This window comes from Psammomys obesus, unplaced genomic scaffold (genome assembly GCF_907164565.1).
Source record: "Psammomys obesus unplaced genomic scaffold, mPsaObe1.curated_primary_1811, whole genome shotgun sequence".
NCBI lineage: Eukaryota > Metazoa > Chordata > Mammalia > Rodentia > Muridae > Psammomys > Psammomys obesus.
Window position 1 is genome coordinate 20,781,370 of NW_026596101.1, and position 14,859 is coordinate 20,796,228.

The 14,859-nt window shown below is 46.2% G+C and overlaps 1 protein-coding gene across 1 annotated transcript in view; it reads left to right on the plus strand.

The window, feature by feature from the left end:
- Adamts9 (ADAM metallopeptidase with thrombospondin type 1 motif 9) overlaps nt 1-14,859 on the plus strand; it is a 161,981-nt gene that overhangs the window by 146,517 nt on the left and 605 nt on the right. The window contains exons 38-39 of the mRNA XM_055628553.1: nt 988-1,092; nt 12,435-12,529. Of these exons, the coding sequence (XP_055484528.1) occupies nt 988-1,092; nt 12,435-12,524 (195 nt within the window). The 3' untranslated portion in view covers nt 12,525-12,529. The remainder of the gene's footprint in view (nt 1-987; nt 1,093-12,434; nt 12,530-14,859) is intronic.

The following is a 14,859-nucleotide window of genomic DNA, read 5'->3' on the forward strand; positions in this document are numbered from 1 at the left end:
TATATATATATATATATATATATATATATATATATATATATATATATGAGGTTCTGAGAGTCTCTGGGATCCAAGGAAATCTCCTAATTCCTAATTAGAGATTCCTAATCCCTGCTGGAGGAGCTAACTCCTTAATACCAGAGCTTGGCTGTGAGTGGCACCTCCCCATCCTGTCTTTGCTTTTAACTTCTGTCACCGCTGTGGGTTCTCAGTCCTGGAAAGGAGCTATCCTGAGATTCACGCAGCACTCTCAGCTCGGAAATCGCCAGTGGTGGGTGTGGTTTTGAAAGAGAGGAGAGACCGATTCAGGATGTCTCTACTGCACTGGCTCCTTAGAGATAAATATCAGAATCAAAGCACGCAGACCACACACCCTTGGGGCCTTCGGGAATTCTGTGTCTGGATGAGGGTAGAAGGGCTGGCCGTGGGAGCTGTCGTCAGCAAGCCATGAGCGCCCTCTTATGGCCGCGTTTGGAAACGCGCCTCCTCTTTGAACTCAAAACCCAGCGGTGCTTGGTACACAGTGTGCTCGCTCTTCGCCCCAGGGAACTGGAAGCCCGGAGAAACTTTGGCAGCTAGATCTTGTTAGAAAAATTACGCTGTGGCATTTTGGTCGTGAAGGAATCTGGTAATTGTGAGCAACATCAGAGTTGCTGTGCTACGGAGACTGACTGGAGGAAGCTGTGAGAGAGGATTTAGAAGTCAGTAGAGAGATGACCTGGGCGCTTTTTGTGTGTTCAGGAGGGAGTTAATCGCCTGTGAGGCTGGGTTTCACCCTCTGTAAGCAAAATCCCTTCCCTGGAAATCATGAATGTAAAGCGCCTGGCTGTGACAACGGAACAACAGAGTACCTTCAACGATTAGCGGCCCATCAAACTTAATTAACACCTTTCTCCTTACCAAAGTTCCCCTGGATGGGTCAGCTCTGCCTGTGTTGGCATGTCACGTGGGCTGAACGGTTTTGTGTGTGTTGGCCATGTGTTCCAGGGGCGTTTTAGCATCAACCTGTATGGGACCGGCCTGTCTTTAACCGAGTCTGCAAGATGGACTTCTCAAGGGAATTACGCCGTTTCGGACATCAAGAAGTCTCCGGTAAGGTTGCGTTTTGCTTCATTTTTATGACTATGATGGCTGTGTCCTGGAGGAGCCAGGGGGCCTTCCCACCCATCAAACTTTTTTGTTTGTTTGTTGTTGTTCTTTGTTTGTTGTTTTTCGGAGAAAGGGTTTCTCTGTGTAGCCTTGGCTGTCCTGGACTCGCTTTGTAAACCAGGCTGGCCTCGAACTCACAGAGATCCTCCTGCCTCTGCCTCCCTGAGTGCTGGGATTACAGGTGTGTGCCACCACGCTCGGCAAACTTTTTTGTTTTTTGTTTTGTTTTGTTTGTTTGTTTGTTTGCTTGCTTGCTTGTTTGTTTTCAAAGTGCCAGAGAGAAAATTTAGAACGAGAATACAGGAAGGAATTTGGAAGTTGGAGAAGCAGGAGAGACTTTTTCCACCTAGTAGATGCGAGTCTATCTGAGTACCTGGAAGGACCACCGAATCAAAAAACGGGGTGGGGCGGGGCTCTAGAAAGCCCACGGCTCGAACATCTCGAACACCAACGTGAACCTAGGGAAGTGATGGTTTGGTTTGGTTTGTTTTGCCCAGAAATAATCGCAGTTCCAATAGAAAGAGGTTTATGGGGCGATGATATTTTCTGGAAAGTTAGGGACACACACACAGTGTCTAACAATAATCTACTTTTTGGCCACCCTGCACCCAGTGCACAGAGCATGTCAGCAACACGGGAGTGTGTTGGAATGCAGGAACTCAGGACCCTGGTCTGCTGGATCCAGTTCTGTAGCCAAACAGGTCCCAAGTAGTTGACAGGTATAGCACACACTCTGAGAACCATCCACCCTGGGGGCCATGGAGCCCCCTGGGAAGTTTAAATGTACCTACCCCCTGGTTTCTCTGACTAGGTTAAGGGGATCCAAACCTCTGGGGCTGCGTCTCCACGGTGATTCTGATGGACAGGGGGGCAGACCCTCCCCTCACAGCCCTTCCATTTCATTCTCAGGCCAGTGTAAGAACCAGGCCCCTCGAGATATAGGAAGTTTTCCAGTTCCTGTTCAGTTGTCTTTGCACAAGTGAGTTGAGAAAAGGAAGAGAGTGAAGAAAGACGCTCTGAGTCCAGAATGGTATAGCCAGAGGAGGTGGCTGCCTGGTTAGAACTGTAAGTTAGAATTTCAAGTCAACTGCGAAATAGGGTTTTTTTTTTTTCTCTCTCTCTTTCTTTAAGCTGCTATAGAATGTTTATATATTTTTAAAACAGTCGGTCCCCAGGTATGGGGGTACACATCTGTAATTCCAGCACTTGGGGGTTGGGGCACAGGTAGGAGAAGCTTCATTTTAAGGCCAGTTTGGTCTACATTAGGTAGACCCTGTCTCCTAATCCCCGGGGACTACAGCTAAAGGTAAGTAAGGCTAACACATTGTTTACCTGAAATCCCCATTTGACTGGCATCTGGGCTTCCACTTGCTGGACTTGGCAATCCTTCCAGGTGTGCTGCCTCAGGTTAGAACCGGAGGATGAAGCAGCAATTCAGCCTGCGCCGCCCCAAAGCCCCAGGATGGGGGAGGTCCCACTGGGGTTTTCGGGACCTCATGTGTTTCCTGACCCCCTTCATGAGATTCTGGAATCCTGTCTGTAACTCAACTCCCGGTTTTGACACAAAGCTAATGGGGGATCTGAAATCTGATTCAGTGCCCACGTTGATTGATCGGGATTTAATCATAGTGTTGCCACTCCCACCGGAAGGACTAGACAGCTGAGGTGGCAGCTCTGACATTACACTAATACTCCCCTACCACTCCCCAACCCCAGAGCTATAGTTTGTTGTTTTTTTTTTAAGGAAATAAAGTAAGTATATTTTATTGTGTTCACGTTTTGACAAATATATTGTTATCTCAATGAACAAAATTTAAATTTTTAACTGTTTTAGATGGTTGAACGAAAACATCTTCATAAGCTATAGATGTACATATGTTACATTGATACAGACACGCACACAATTCTGCTGCTAGGCGACGTCAATCAGTACTGAAATTTCAGCCAGACATTGAAACTAAACAAAGGCTGGAGTGCCATCCTATGGACATGTTCAGCACTGCAAGGCTGTTTTCCCACCCTTTGAGAATGCTGCCTGAGCTGCTGCAGCAGCATGATTCTCTCTCTCTCTCTCTCTCTCTCTCTCTCTCTCTCTCTGTGTGTGTGTGTGTGTGTGTGTGTGTGTGTGTGTGTATAGAAACAGGTCTCCTAGCTTCTAGCAGTCTAGAGAAGCATTGCCATGATGGTTGGAAAAAAGTACATGTGTTTTTTTCTTCCTGAAGATCACCACCTATCTCTAAGACTCAAGGGTCATCGCAGAGGAGAAAGTGGAAACATTGTAAGAACGGCAAGGTGTGGACGTATGCTCTCAAATGTCCCCAGTCTCTACAGAAGAAACCAGAAATATACGTCTCTAAGGTTTCCAGGGTGATGTCATACTCCTAGTCAGTAACTACAGTTTAAAACCTCTGACCTAATTTAAGCAACCTGCTTTGCACATTTACACCTTTAATATGTCTATGTGAGCAGCTCTCCATGGGGCATGCTGGGAATTACGGGACATTCCACTCCCAGTCAATAGCCCCCCTTCCCTGCCCCCAATGAAAGCCCCCCTTCTCCAAGCCTGCTTGGGAATAAAACATTACCCGTGCACAAAAACTAAAAGAAAATCCCAGTGATGCTAACCCTGGCTCTCTAGAGCCACTGGAAGCCAGCAATGTCACCTCTCTCGAGGGACAAAGTTCCTGTGTCTCCTTGTGTGCAGTGGAGAAAACCCTGACACCTGTCTTTACCTAAGACAAGTCATGGCTGTCATTCGAATGCAGGGCTTCCCTCCTGTACTTTGAAGGCCCTCAAGAGATGCCTGAGCTCCCAGGCGATACCAGGCTGTAACTGCACTGCCTTTCCTCCGTTTGCTCATTCCATGAGGGCCTCGCTTACAAACAGGGAACAGTAAGGGCTTAACAACAGCCTCTAATAAAATCAAAGCAGCTACGGCAGTCTGCTATAAAGATGTGTGAGCATGTGCTCTAAAGACACCCTGTGGCTCTACACGCCTTGTGATGATGTCACATGTGACGCCTATGTGGTGAAGTGAATGTGCCAGCGTCATGGGGTCATGCTGGGCTACGTCAGATACACTGTGATAGCATGGCAGGGATGTTCTGAGTAACTAAGAAGCAGGGGTATGTATGCCATGGGCACACGGGACAAATGAATGTGTCCTGTACCAAGTAGAGCTGAGCACGATAGTGAGAGATTTCATCCTATTCAGAGTGGCATATATGTTAAGACTTAGGAATGTTTTTGTTTTTGTTTTTCTGGAAATTTCGATGTGATGTGTTCAAGCCACCGTTGACTGCAGATAAAGGAAACTGCAAAATGAAACCCCGATAATGTGCAGAGCTCCCAGAACTGCTTGTTGTTGGGACACTTACACATTGACTGTGGGTCTGTCCCAGCTTAAGTGAGAATGAGGGCCATTTTGGGGGGTGTGGGGAGTCAGATTGAAGATGTAGGCAAAGAGGTACTTGCCTGCTAAGCCTCCATGATAGGCTTTGCCTATCCTGCAGCAGCGGGGCCGTTGGCTCTGTGGTGAACGCCCTCCATAACTCCGAGGAGGGGCCTCCTCCATACACAGAGTGTGGGTGAGCACCAACGTTGCCACCTCGGGCTTCTGTGACATCAGAGCACGCAGCAGGAGCATAAGCAACAGCTGTTGCGTCTGTGGCACCTTCGAAGCCTACTGGTTTGCTGTTAATTTGCAGAAGCTGGCTGAGGCTGCCTGCTGGGGGTAAATGGACAGCAGGCTGCAGCCTGAACCTAGGGCAGCTGCCACACCCCACAGGGAATGAAGGTTTGAAGGGTCTGATGCGTTCCTACTGTCTCGGCTTAGACACCCGTGTAAGCGCTCAGTGAATGAAAAAGCAGGACCATGACCCGGAGGTGAGGAATGATGGGAAATGTCCGAGTTCTGAGCCCAGGTGCCAGAACATTCTGGTGCCTTCAACTGGAAATGTGCTCAGGGCAGAGAGGGGCTCTTCAGCCCTGTTCAGAGTTCTGCCATGGTCCTGCTGACATGCTCAGGACTGCCTGCCTGGTGCTCTTCCAGGGAAAATGGATGTCCAAGGTCAGGCAGCTCGAAGGCAGCCCACTTCTGGCTGGTTGGGGCTGGTGCTGGGGGTGCCCTCTGCACTCCTGTGTGCTCAGGGGATTTTAAGACACAGGGGGTCTGCTCTCTGGGTCTGCAGTCTAGCAGGGGTCCTTTGTGCTGCGGAAAGGACTGAAAATAGTTGCTTTAGGAAGTAATGAAATTTCTATTCTGTTGGAACACACACAGCCTTTTCTTACCTCTGAGTTCTTTTTACAACTGAGTTAAGAACTCAGTTTTGTAAAAACTCATTTTACAAATGAGTTACAATGTAGTAGAAGCTCACATGTGTGCATGGACTGCCCTCCAACTTGCGAAAACCCACTGTTTCGCCAGGTGCCCAAACCATCACACAGACCTACAAAGTAGGATTCCCTAGATTCACATTTTCTTTGCATGGACATTCTAGTCTACACATTTCTACGGAAACCAGACAGGGTTTATGCATCTCTCTATGCACACACTTGTCTGAGGACTGCATTGGGGGAAAATTATATGTTCTGTGTACTGTAAGAAGTATCAGAAAAAAACTCAGATTTGCATGTCATCTTAACCCTAACATTTCAAGTCCTAAAGCTATGTCTCTCATTGTTCATATATCTATGGATTTTTTTTTTTTAACAAACTCACACTTGCATCCCCTCCCGCTAAAGACAGGCAAATGAACATACTTCCGTCAAAAATAGGCCTCTCCCTAAATCACAGGCATCAGCTTCCCTGAATCCTTTCCACTGAGAAAAATTAATTAAAAAAATTAAAGTCACGGTGGGGCTAAGAGGAGACAAGTGAGGGGGATACAGCGGGGATAAGAAGTGAATAAATTATAATTAATACATTTAAGCGATTAAAGTTAAAACTAGGGAAACACGCATGAGTCACTCAATTTACATGCAGTAGTTGGAGATATTATTAACAAAATATTTACTTAAAAGAGAAATCAACTGTGATAAAGAAATAAAACCCCGAATCTCACTGCTTGTCAGTGAAGCCTTCTGTCCGGTTCCTTTTTTTTTCTGAAAGAAGCTGTTTCCATGGCAGCCATGTTTTTCTTACTGTGCAGTTTGGTTTTGCTTTCCAATCTGGCAGCAGTCAGTACGCTGACATGCTAGGACCTCCTTCCGCATCCTCTGAGGGCAGTGTCGTCATAGGCAGTAAATGGTTTATCTGTTTCGCCTAAATCACCAGAGTCTCAGTGAAGGAGATAGTGTGACTACTGTAAAGCCAGTATCAACCTTATTTTGTTTTCATTGTATGACTGCCCAGGCGTTTCTCATTTGAGGAAGACAGGCTATGACTGATGGAGGTCCTCAGAGAATGACTTTGTAAACGCGGAGAGGTATAGTGACCAAAGTACTGAGTTCAATTCCCAGAATCCACATAAAGCGGCCGGGCGTGGCAGCACACACAGTCCCAGTGCTGGGATGGGCAACGCTGGGCCTCACTGACCAGCCGGTCTGGCCTAGCTGGTGAATGCCGGGCCAGTACTTCCTGTTTTGGGAAGTACGGAATGACGCTGGAGGCTGGCCCCAGGTTCCACACATACACACAAACCATGTTTGCATTTCCCTGCGCACACAGATGCCTCCATGATGATAGCTAATACTTGTTAAGCACCTGGGTTAGGCTGAATCCTATGCCAGGTGGCTAATGTGCATTTTTTTTCCTACAGCAAAGGATGATGAGAGACTTTGCCCATTTTACAGAGGCTCTGAGAGCCCAAGGTCCCCAGGGTGTGTTTAAAGCCAATCCAAAGCTCAGCAACAGAAATGCATCAGAAAGTGGCTGCGTAGGCCGCAGGCCTGTGCAGCAGAGCCTCTGCCCTGCTGGATGAGGAGAGGTCGAGCCTGGTTTAGCTTTGATGGTGCTGAAGATGGTCCAGGCATGTCAGCACCCAGACAGCTGACAGCCCTCTGCCTATGACCCGTGTTCTGCTTACAGTTCCTAACTGTCCCCTCAGCACTCAGGAGCCAGGACCTTATAGCCGATAGGAATCACTTCCTGTATCAGTCGCACTCAAAATCAAATGCATGGACAATTTAAAAATGGAGAAAACCTTTTGTTCTCTCCTTTTGTTGTTAAATAGACAAAACAAAACCGAGAGTACCCACTGTTTGCAAGAGATGTCACAACTGGACCATAGGAACCTGGTCTTCACAACCCCTGACTTAGTTGTGGGGACGGAGCACAAAGATATGAGGTGTAGGTGTGCTCACTTCCCGCCATGGAGAAGGTTCGGTCTTGCTCACAGAGGCTGAGGGAAACGGTCAGTACAGAGAGTGGAGTTTATGGCGCTGTGTTTCAGGAGTGGATGTTTCCAAAGTGAAAAAGCGTTAGGGAAACTAATTAGCGGGACGTTTACAGTTCAAAAGAGGACCCAGCTGTGTTCTTCAATCATTCATCTCACATGTTTAATAAACCTGTGATTCAGATCGCCACTAGCCTTACACAGTCCTTGCTCCTACATGCTTCCAAGTTTAGCAAGACATCACTCTTATATCAAGGGACTTACATTCTAACATGAAAAGAAGTGTTAAAGAATATTGTCCAATCGAGGGTGCTTGTAGCAGATAACTGGTCCAAAACCACGTCCCAGAGGAAGCTTACTAGGAAGTTTGCCAGGCTGGTTGGGACACTCAGGAAAGACCAAAACGAGCATTTCAGCCAATAGAGAATAGCATGTGCAAATGTCCTGTGGAACAAAAGTCGTGTCATGTCAGAGATGCAATTCAAAGAAATGCACCGACTGTGTGGGGCTTAGGCCAGGGATCAGCAACCACGTTCAGTGAAGGGCCTAGAAAAGATTTGAGGCTTTTAAGCCAAATAGCAGGATTTTTTAAATAATATATATGTATAATATATGTATGTACATATCAGGAGAGTAAAGGCATGCACAAAAAATATTATCAGTGGGGCTGGAGAGATGGCTCAATGGTCAAGCACTTACTGCTTTTCTTGAGTATCCAGGCTTCATTTCCAGAACCCACATGGTGGCTTGCCACCATCTGTAACTCAGTCCCAGGGGGATCTGATGCTTACACACACACACACACACACACACACACACACACACACACACACAAACAAGTCTTTTAAAAAAAAAATTTACTGGTTGAATTCTAAATATACTAATAACCGAGTAACATTTTTAACACAAATCTACCAAGGAAAGACTGTAATATTGGAGAAGTAAAATACTTTGTCCCATTAGTCTTTGGAGGAGAAGGGAGAGGTTGAAACAGGATTTCTTGTATAGCCTTGGCTGCCCAAGACCCGATTTGCAGAGCAGGCTAGCCTCGAACTCAGAGATCCACCTGCCTCTCCCTCCCCTACTGCTGGGATTACAGGTGTGAGCCAACACGCCCCACTCTCACTCCTGTTTTCTGTTATCAAACTCTGTGGTAAACATTTGTCTATTTGCTGCTGGGGCTGATCTTATGTTTCTGTTGCTAAATGCCTTTTTGCGTAGATACAGATACCGCACACACTGCTACCTGTTCACAGCTACTCAGTTTTAATTCAGCGTGCTCCCATTTGGCAGGCTTTTATAAAATGTTACTAGAGTTTTCCTTTGATGTTTGCTTGTTTAAAAAGTTTGTTGTTTTCTTTGTGTGTTTGCACCTGCCTGCATGAGCTTTGCTTACCCGATGTGTGCAGGTGCCCAATGATGCTAGAAAGCGTCAGCTTCCTTGGAGCTGAAGTTAGAGGCCGGTGTGAGCTGCCTGACGTGGATGCTGGAGAGTAGGAAGCATTTTTTTTCAACTTTCCCTGACTTTATTTGTTTTTTTTTTAATTCTTTATTAATTACACTTTATTCACTTTGTATACCCCCTATGGTTCCCTCCCTCCCCCCTCTGCATGCATGCCCCTCCCCAAGTCCACTGATAGGGGAGGTCTTCTTTTCCTTCCTTCTGATCCTAGTCGATTAGGTCTCATCAGGAGTGGCTGCATTGTCTTCTTCTGTGGCCTGGTAATGCTGCTTCCCCCTCAGGGAGAGGTAATTAAAGAGCAGGCCAATCAGTTCATGTCAGAGACAGTCCCTGTTCCTATTACTATGGAATCCACTTGGACATTGAACTGCCATGAGCTACATCTGTGCAGGGGTCTTAGGTTATCTCCATGCATGGTCCTTGGTTGGTTGGAGTATCAGTCTCAGGAAAGACCCCCATGCTCAGATTTTTTGGTTCTGTTGCTCTCCTTGTAGAGAGCAAGATCTCCAGATCTTACTGTTTCCCACTTCTTTCATAAGGTTCCCTACACTCTGCCCAAAGGTTGGCCATAAGTCTCAGCATCTGCTTTGATAGTCTGCAGGGCAGAGCCTTTCAGAGGCCCTCTGTGTCAGGCTCTTGACTTGTTCCCTGTTTTCTCCTTCATCTGATGTCCATCCTCTTTGCCTTTCTGGACCATCTCTCCAGCATGGTGCTGCCTTTCAGTTAATCATTTGCAAGTGAAAGTTATGTGGCAGCGTCTTGTTAAGTGGCTTGGTTAAATGGATTTCGAAGTATGAAAATTATTTCCTCCTTACATCACAGTGCAGATCACACGATTGGGCCTGCAGTCCTGTGCTCAGGAAACACAATCGCTGTGAGTGTGTGTGGAATGGAGCTGCAGCCTCTCATTCCAACTTGTGGTGGCCCCAGGAAGAATGTTTAAAAATCTTAACCTCGCTTGTCATTTAAACAATATTGCTTTAACGTAATATAACTTTTACCCATAAGGATTGTCTTCCTCGGTTATAGGGTACATTTCCTAAGGACGACTATGGACTTGATAGCAAGGCTAAAGTTCAAAGCCACGAAGGGTTCACCTGTAGTGACGGGAACACTTTTTTTATCCTCATCTCTGACCTCAAAAAGCTCCGAATATTGGCTGCTGCTCAATAGAATCAGTTCTGTAAAATAGGATACATCAACTGCTGGGTTCTAGGTCTCACCAAAACTAATCCTAAAACTGTGGGTGGGTGGCAGTATCGCATAGGCTGGACTCCCAGACTAGAGAAAAGGAGAAAGTGAGCTGAGCACAGGGTTCATCTCTCTCTCTTCCTAACTGAATGTTAATTCAGAACATGGCTGTTCTGGCAAGAGATCACATCCAAAGACCTTCAAGGTCTGTGTGATCTGGCTGGGATACAAACATACCTTTAATCCAGGAGACAGAGGCAAGCAGATCTGGGTTCAAGGCCAGCCTGGTATAGACCAAGTTTCAGGTAAAGAAAAGCTTAAGTCCGGGTGTGGTGGCACACGCCTTTACTCTCAAACAATGAAGGTGAAGTTAGTTTGTAGAAGGAAGCACCATGTTTGAAAGTGATGCCTAGCCGAGTGTCAGAAAAGATGACAAATCAGAGAAGATTTGACAGAATAAGATGCACTCAACTCTCAGGAGAAGAGAGAAGAAAGGGAAGCTGCTTAAGGGGCATGAGAGAGAGAGGAGGCAGTTTTACCAGGACAGTAATAGAGAGACTGGTTGCAGAGAAAGAACACAGGTGAAGATGAAACGAGAATGAGAAGGAGCCAGAAGATTAGAAAAGATGGTTGGAGTTAGTTTGGGACCAAGCAGAGCAATTCAGAGGCCGACAGAAAAGCCAGACTGAATAAGTCAGCTGGGAAAGTCGTTTGAGCCAGAACTGCTGAATTGAACCAGCCAGCCCAGAGCTCAGTAAGAACAAGAAAGGGTGTGTTTATTCAGCAGTAAGTCTCAGAGGCTGAAAACTTTCTAGGCCTGGGTTAGATTGTAAGGAAGCAAGAAGCTTCCAGAACTAGGCCTAGGTTAACTGATGGAGGCAGTAAGCCTACGAGACAACAACTAAAGCAGGCGAATGAAAGTTCCTTTTTCACAGCGGATGCCATTTGACTTACTCTTCCCGCTGCCATGACTTCCCCTACATGCCAGTACTCTCAAACTCTCCCTCCTCCCTTGAGCTGTTTTTGTTAGGTATTTTGTCATGCCAATGAGAAGAGTCACTGGTGTCTCCTGAGAGTCCCTCTGCTCCGGCTCTTTCTCAGCGTCTTGGGAAATGTTTGCCTCCGAGTCTGTTCCACAGAGACAGTGAGCAGACATTCCTTCTAGTCGCTGCAGGGTTGGTTGGGTGTTGTCTTGTCAAATAGATGGCAAGAGCTGTTGACTCTCAGGAGCCAAAGAAAAACTACATAAAACAATCTGCCTTGATCTCACTCACTGATGAACTCCCATCCTCAGGAAACTTCAAGAACTTCTTCCTGCCAAAGAGGTGATTTTCTTAAGCCAGTTTAATTCCTCTTCACGTGCTTCCTCCATTCTTACAGTTAAATAAAACATACTTAACTCAGTACGTAAGCAATTTGCCTTATTTGGTAACAATTGGGCCACATGGAATGTACCTGTTCTCACTTTTTGTTTTTTTGTGAGCGAACCATGCTGTGTTGATACTCTATCTTAAATTCTCCACATTTTGACTGCTGTTTTCTCCCAAGTTGGAAATATTGTGACAAGTGCTGAGTGTGTGTGTGGGGGGGGGGGTACTTTCTTCCTTAAGCAACTTGTACTGTGTGATAAACACGGTAATCTGTTGCCTAAAGTTGATTACCGAACACTCTACGTGCCCCGTATCTTAAAAGCAGGACACTTAAAACCCAGGGCCCTCATCTTTTTCTTGATGTATCATAGTGTGACAGCCTGGCGCACCAGTGATTTGCCCCATTGCTGTGACGAAATACCCAGCAAAAACACCTGGGAGGAAGAGGGGTTTACTCTGGCTCAGGGCGAGGGTATAGTCAGTTGGGGTGAGGAGGAAGTGTCGGCCAGACATTGGTCACAGTCAAAAATTTGAATTCTATATAATTTTCAGGTGTCAAGACATGCTAGTCTTAGTTTGATTTTTCTCAACTGTATGGAAAAGGCAAAACTATCCATGCATGGAGATAATATACCTATAATCCTAAACCCAGAAGGCTGAAGCCAGCCTGGATATATAGCAAAGCCCTTGCTTTGTCTCAGAGAAACAAACAGAAATGCAAGAACCACTCTAGCTTTTAGGTCATCCAGAAACAGGTGGTGGTCTGGATTGAACAGTGGACTGAACCTAGTCCACTGACCTGTGCAATTAGACCACGACGAATGTGTTGAGTTTCATTTCAGTTCTTACTCTGGGTCCCTCAAAACCACTGCAAGCCCCGAAAACAGTGACCTCACAAGTCATCTAAGGCGATCCGTGTTTTTGCAGGATGGTACCCGGGTCGTAGGGAAATGCGGCGGTTACTGTGGGAAGTGCACTCCATCCTCTGGCACGGGCCTGGAGGTGCGGGTTTCCTGACTAAGGTAAGCCCCGCCCCCACCTCTTTGCTTGTAATCTGTAGCCTCATGCTGAACAGATGTGGGTGTGTGACCTCTCCCCCCAGACAGGGTTACCGCTGGTCATCGCGAAGCTGACCCGATAACATTTCGCCCCTGTACATTCTTGCTCATCTGCCTTTCCATCCTTTCATGTCTGAGGCCATCTGTTCTTCACCGTTGAACCCAAGGTCCTCAGGCCTCATACTTTAAGTTCCTCTCCACTGCCTGCTGAAAATGCTGCCCGCTGGGTTTCAGCTCCAGGAGTCTTACTCCCTAAGGTCTCTGGTAGATCCAGGAACCTACGGTTTGAATATTGGAAATTGTGGTGAGGGACGCCGAGGTAACTTCTGCCGGAAGTAGCATTACAGCAGCACTGGGGTATGTTGATCTTCCGCTGTGCTGAGCAGCTTGTGGGAATCGTTTCATTGAATCGGCACAAGGAAATCATGAGATAGAGTTCTGGTCCTTACCCTGTAGCAGAGGAAGCTGAGGCCCACAACCAGTAAGCGGTTTCTAAGGTCTCCGTGAATTCTCTTGCAGAACGCAGTGATACCTCACAGCAAGAGCTGTGCTCTCCGTCACTGAACTGTCACAGATTTGCGGCTCACAGCGGGGCCAGCAGCTCACTCTCCTCTGAGATCTTGTGCTAGAATGCAGCTTAGACCCCTCCCTGTACACAGGAAATCAGAATCTTTAATTCTATCAAAATCTACAGGCAATTCATTCCAAGCCAACAAGAGCTCCCTCTGCTGGGCAAAGGACGAAACTGGCCACTTTTCATTCTCCTGGTGCCTTGGTTCAACCAACCTGTGTGACCTTTTAACACTTTTCATATTACGCCCAGTGGCCTAGTCAGTTCCCTCAATAGCTCATTCCTGTTCCAACACATAAGTTACTGTTTGACAAATGTTTAGGTAAACATCAGTATTGAAAAGCATTATATACACATACATACACATACACATATATATATATATACATTTATGTGTATGTATGTATATTAGAACAGACTCTTGCTTATTAGCCCAAGCTAGCCTCAAACTTGGGGTCCTTAGTGCCCCTGTCACCCAAGTGCTGGAATTTCTCTTGCATACCACCACACCTGGGCAAAATTGCAATCTTAAATTAGTACTATTTGTGTTGCAAAAGGAAACGGAAGTGTGGTGAATAGCTGGGATGCCCACCTGTTGGGCACAGCTACACAGGGCTCCACAACATTGTTCTTTCTCGTGTTGCTTCTTTCTCAACATGTTATCTCTCCCGTACCTAGGCCACGCTAAGATCACATCATCATTGAGGCTCCTGATTAAACTAAATGCCCTTCGCAACCATCCTAAGAAATAACTCTCCTTGGGCTGGAGAGATAGCTCAGTAGATAAGAGCACTGGCCATTTTTCCAGAAAATCTAGGTTCAATTCCCAGCACCCATATGGCAGCTCAGAGCCGTCGTCACTCCAGTTCCAGGAGATTTTATACTTCCTTCTAGCCAATGAGGGCACCAGGCACACAGACATATAGTGAGTCAGAGTACCCATACACAGAATACATGTTTAAACAAAAAAAACCTCTCCTTACATCAGCTTGGATCACATGGTTAGTTCTGAAGCAGCCAGTGTCTAGTGGCCTGAGATCCTGTGCCTACAAGGAGTCAGGTAATTGACAGCTTCATTGGTAGAGGACCACTCCTATAAGAGCAAGAGGAGGTTTGGCCTGGGACTATAGCTCAGGGGTATGACACTTTCCCAGCCTGAACAAGGCACCGGGTTTAACCCTTAGAACCAGAGCAATGAACAAAACAAAACAATAGTGAGTGAGTCCAGGACAGCCTGGACTAGAGAATAAAATATAAACTCTCTTTCTGTCTCTCTGGCTCTGTCTGTCTGTCTGTCTGTCTCTGTCTGTCTGGCTGTCTGTCTCTCTGTTTCTGTCTCTCTTTCTCTCTCTCTCCCTCGCCCCTCTTTCTCGGGGTTTGAGGAAAGACTTGAGATCTAAAAAGGGAAGAGGGGGTAGAAGTAGGCAAAACTCAGCAGACATACTCTAGAGACCCCATTTTCGTATGCATTTTCTATCTCCTTTCCTTGTGTATGTTATATGTCATAAAAGGTGAATTCACAGATACAAAAGTTCCATGTACGTAAGAAGACTAACATTTGAATGTTCTCTCAGATGAGATTTCTAGGCGCTGAGCTTTTTTCTCTTGCATTCTTTCGTAATCATTCTTTTTCTGCCTTCCTTTTCAAATTGCATTCATGTATGTATGTATGTATATATGTATGTATGTATGTATGTATGTATGTATGTATGTATGTATGTAT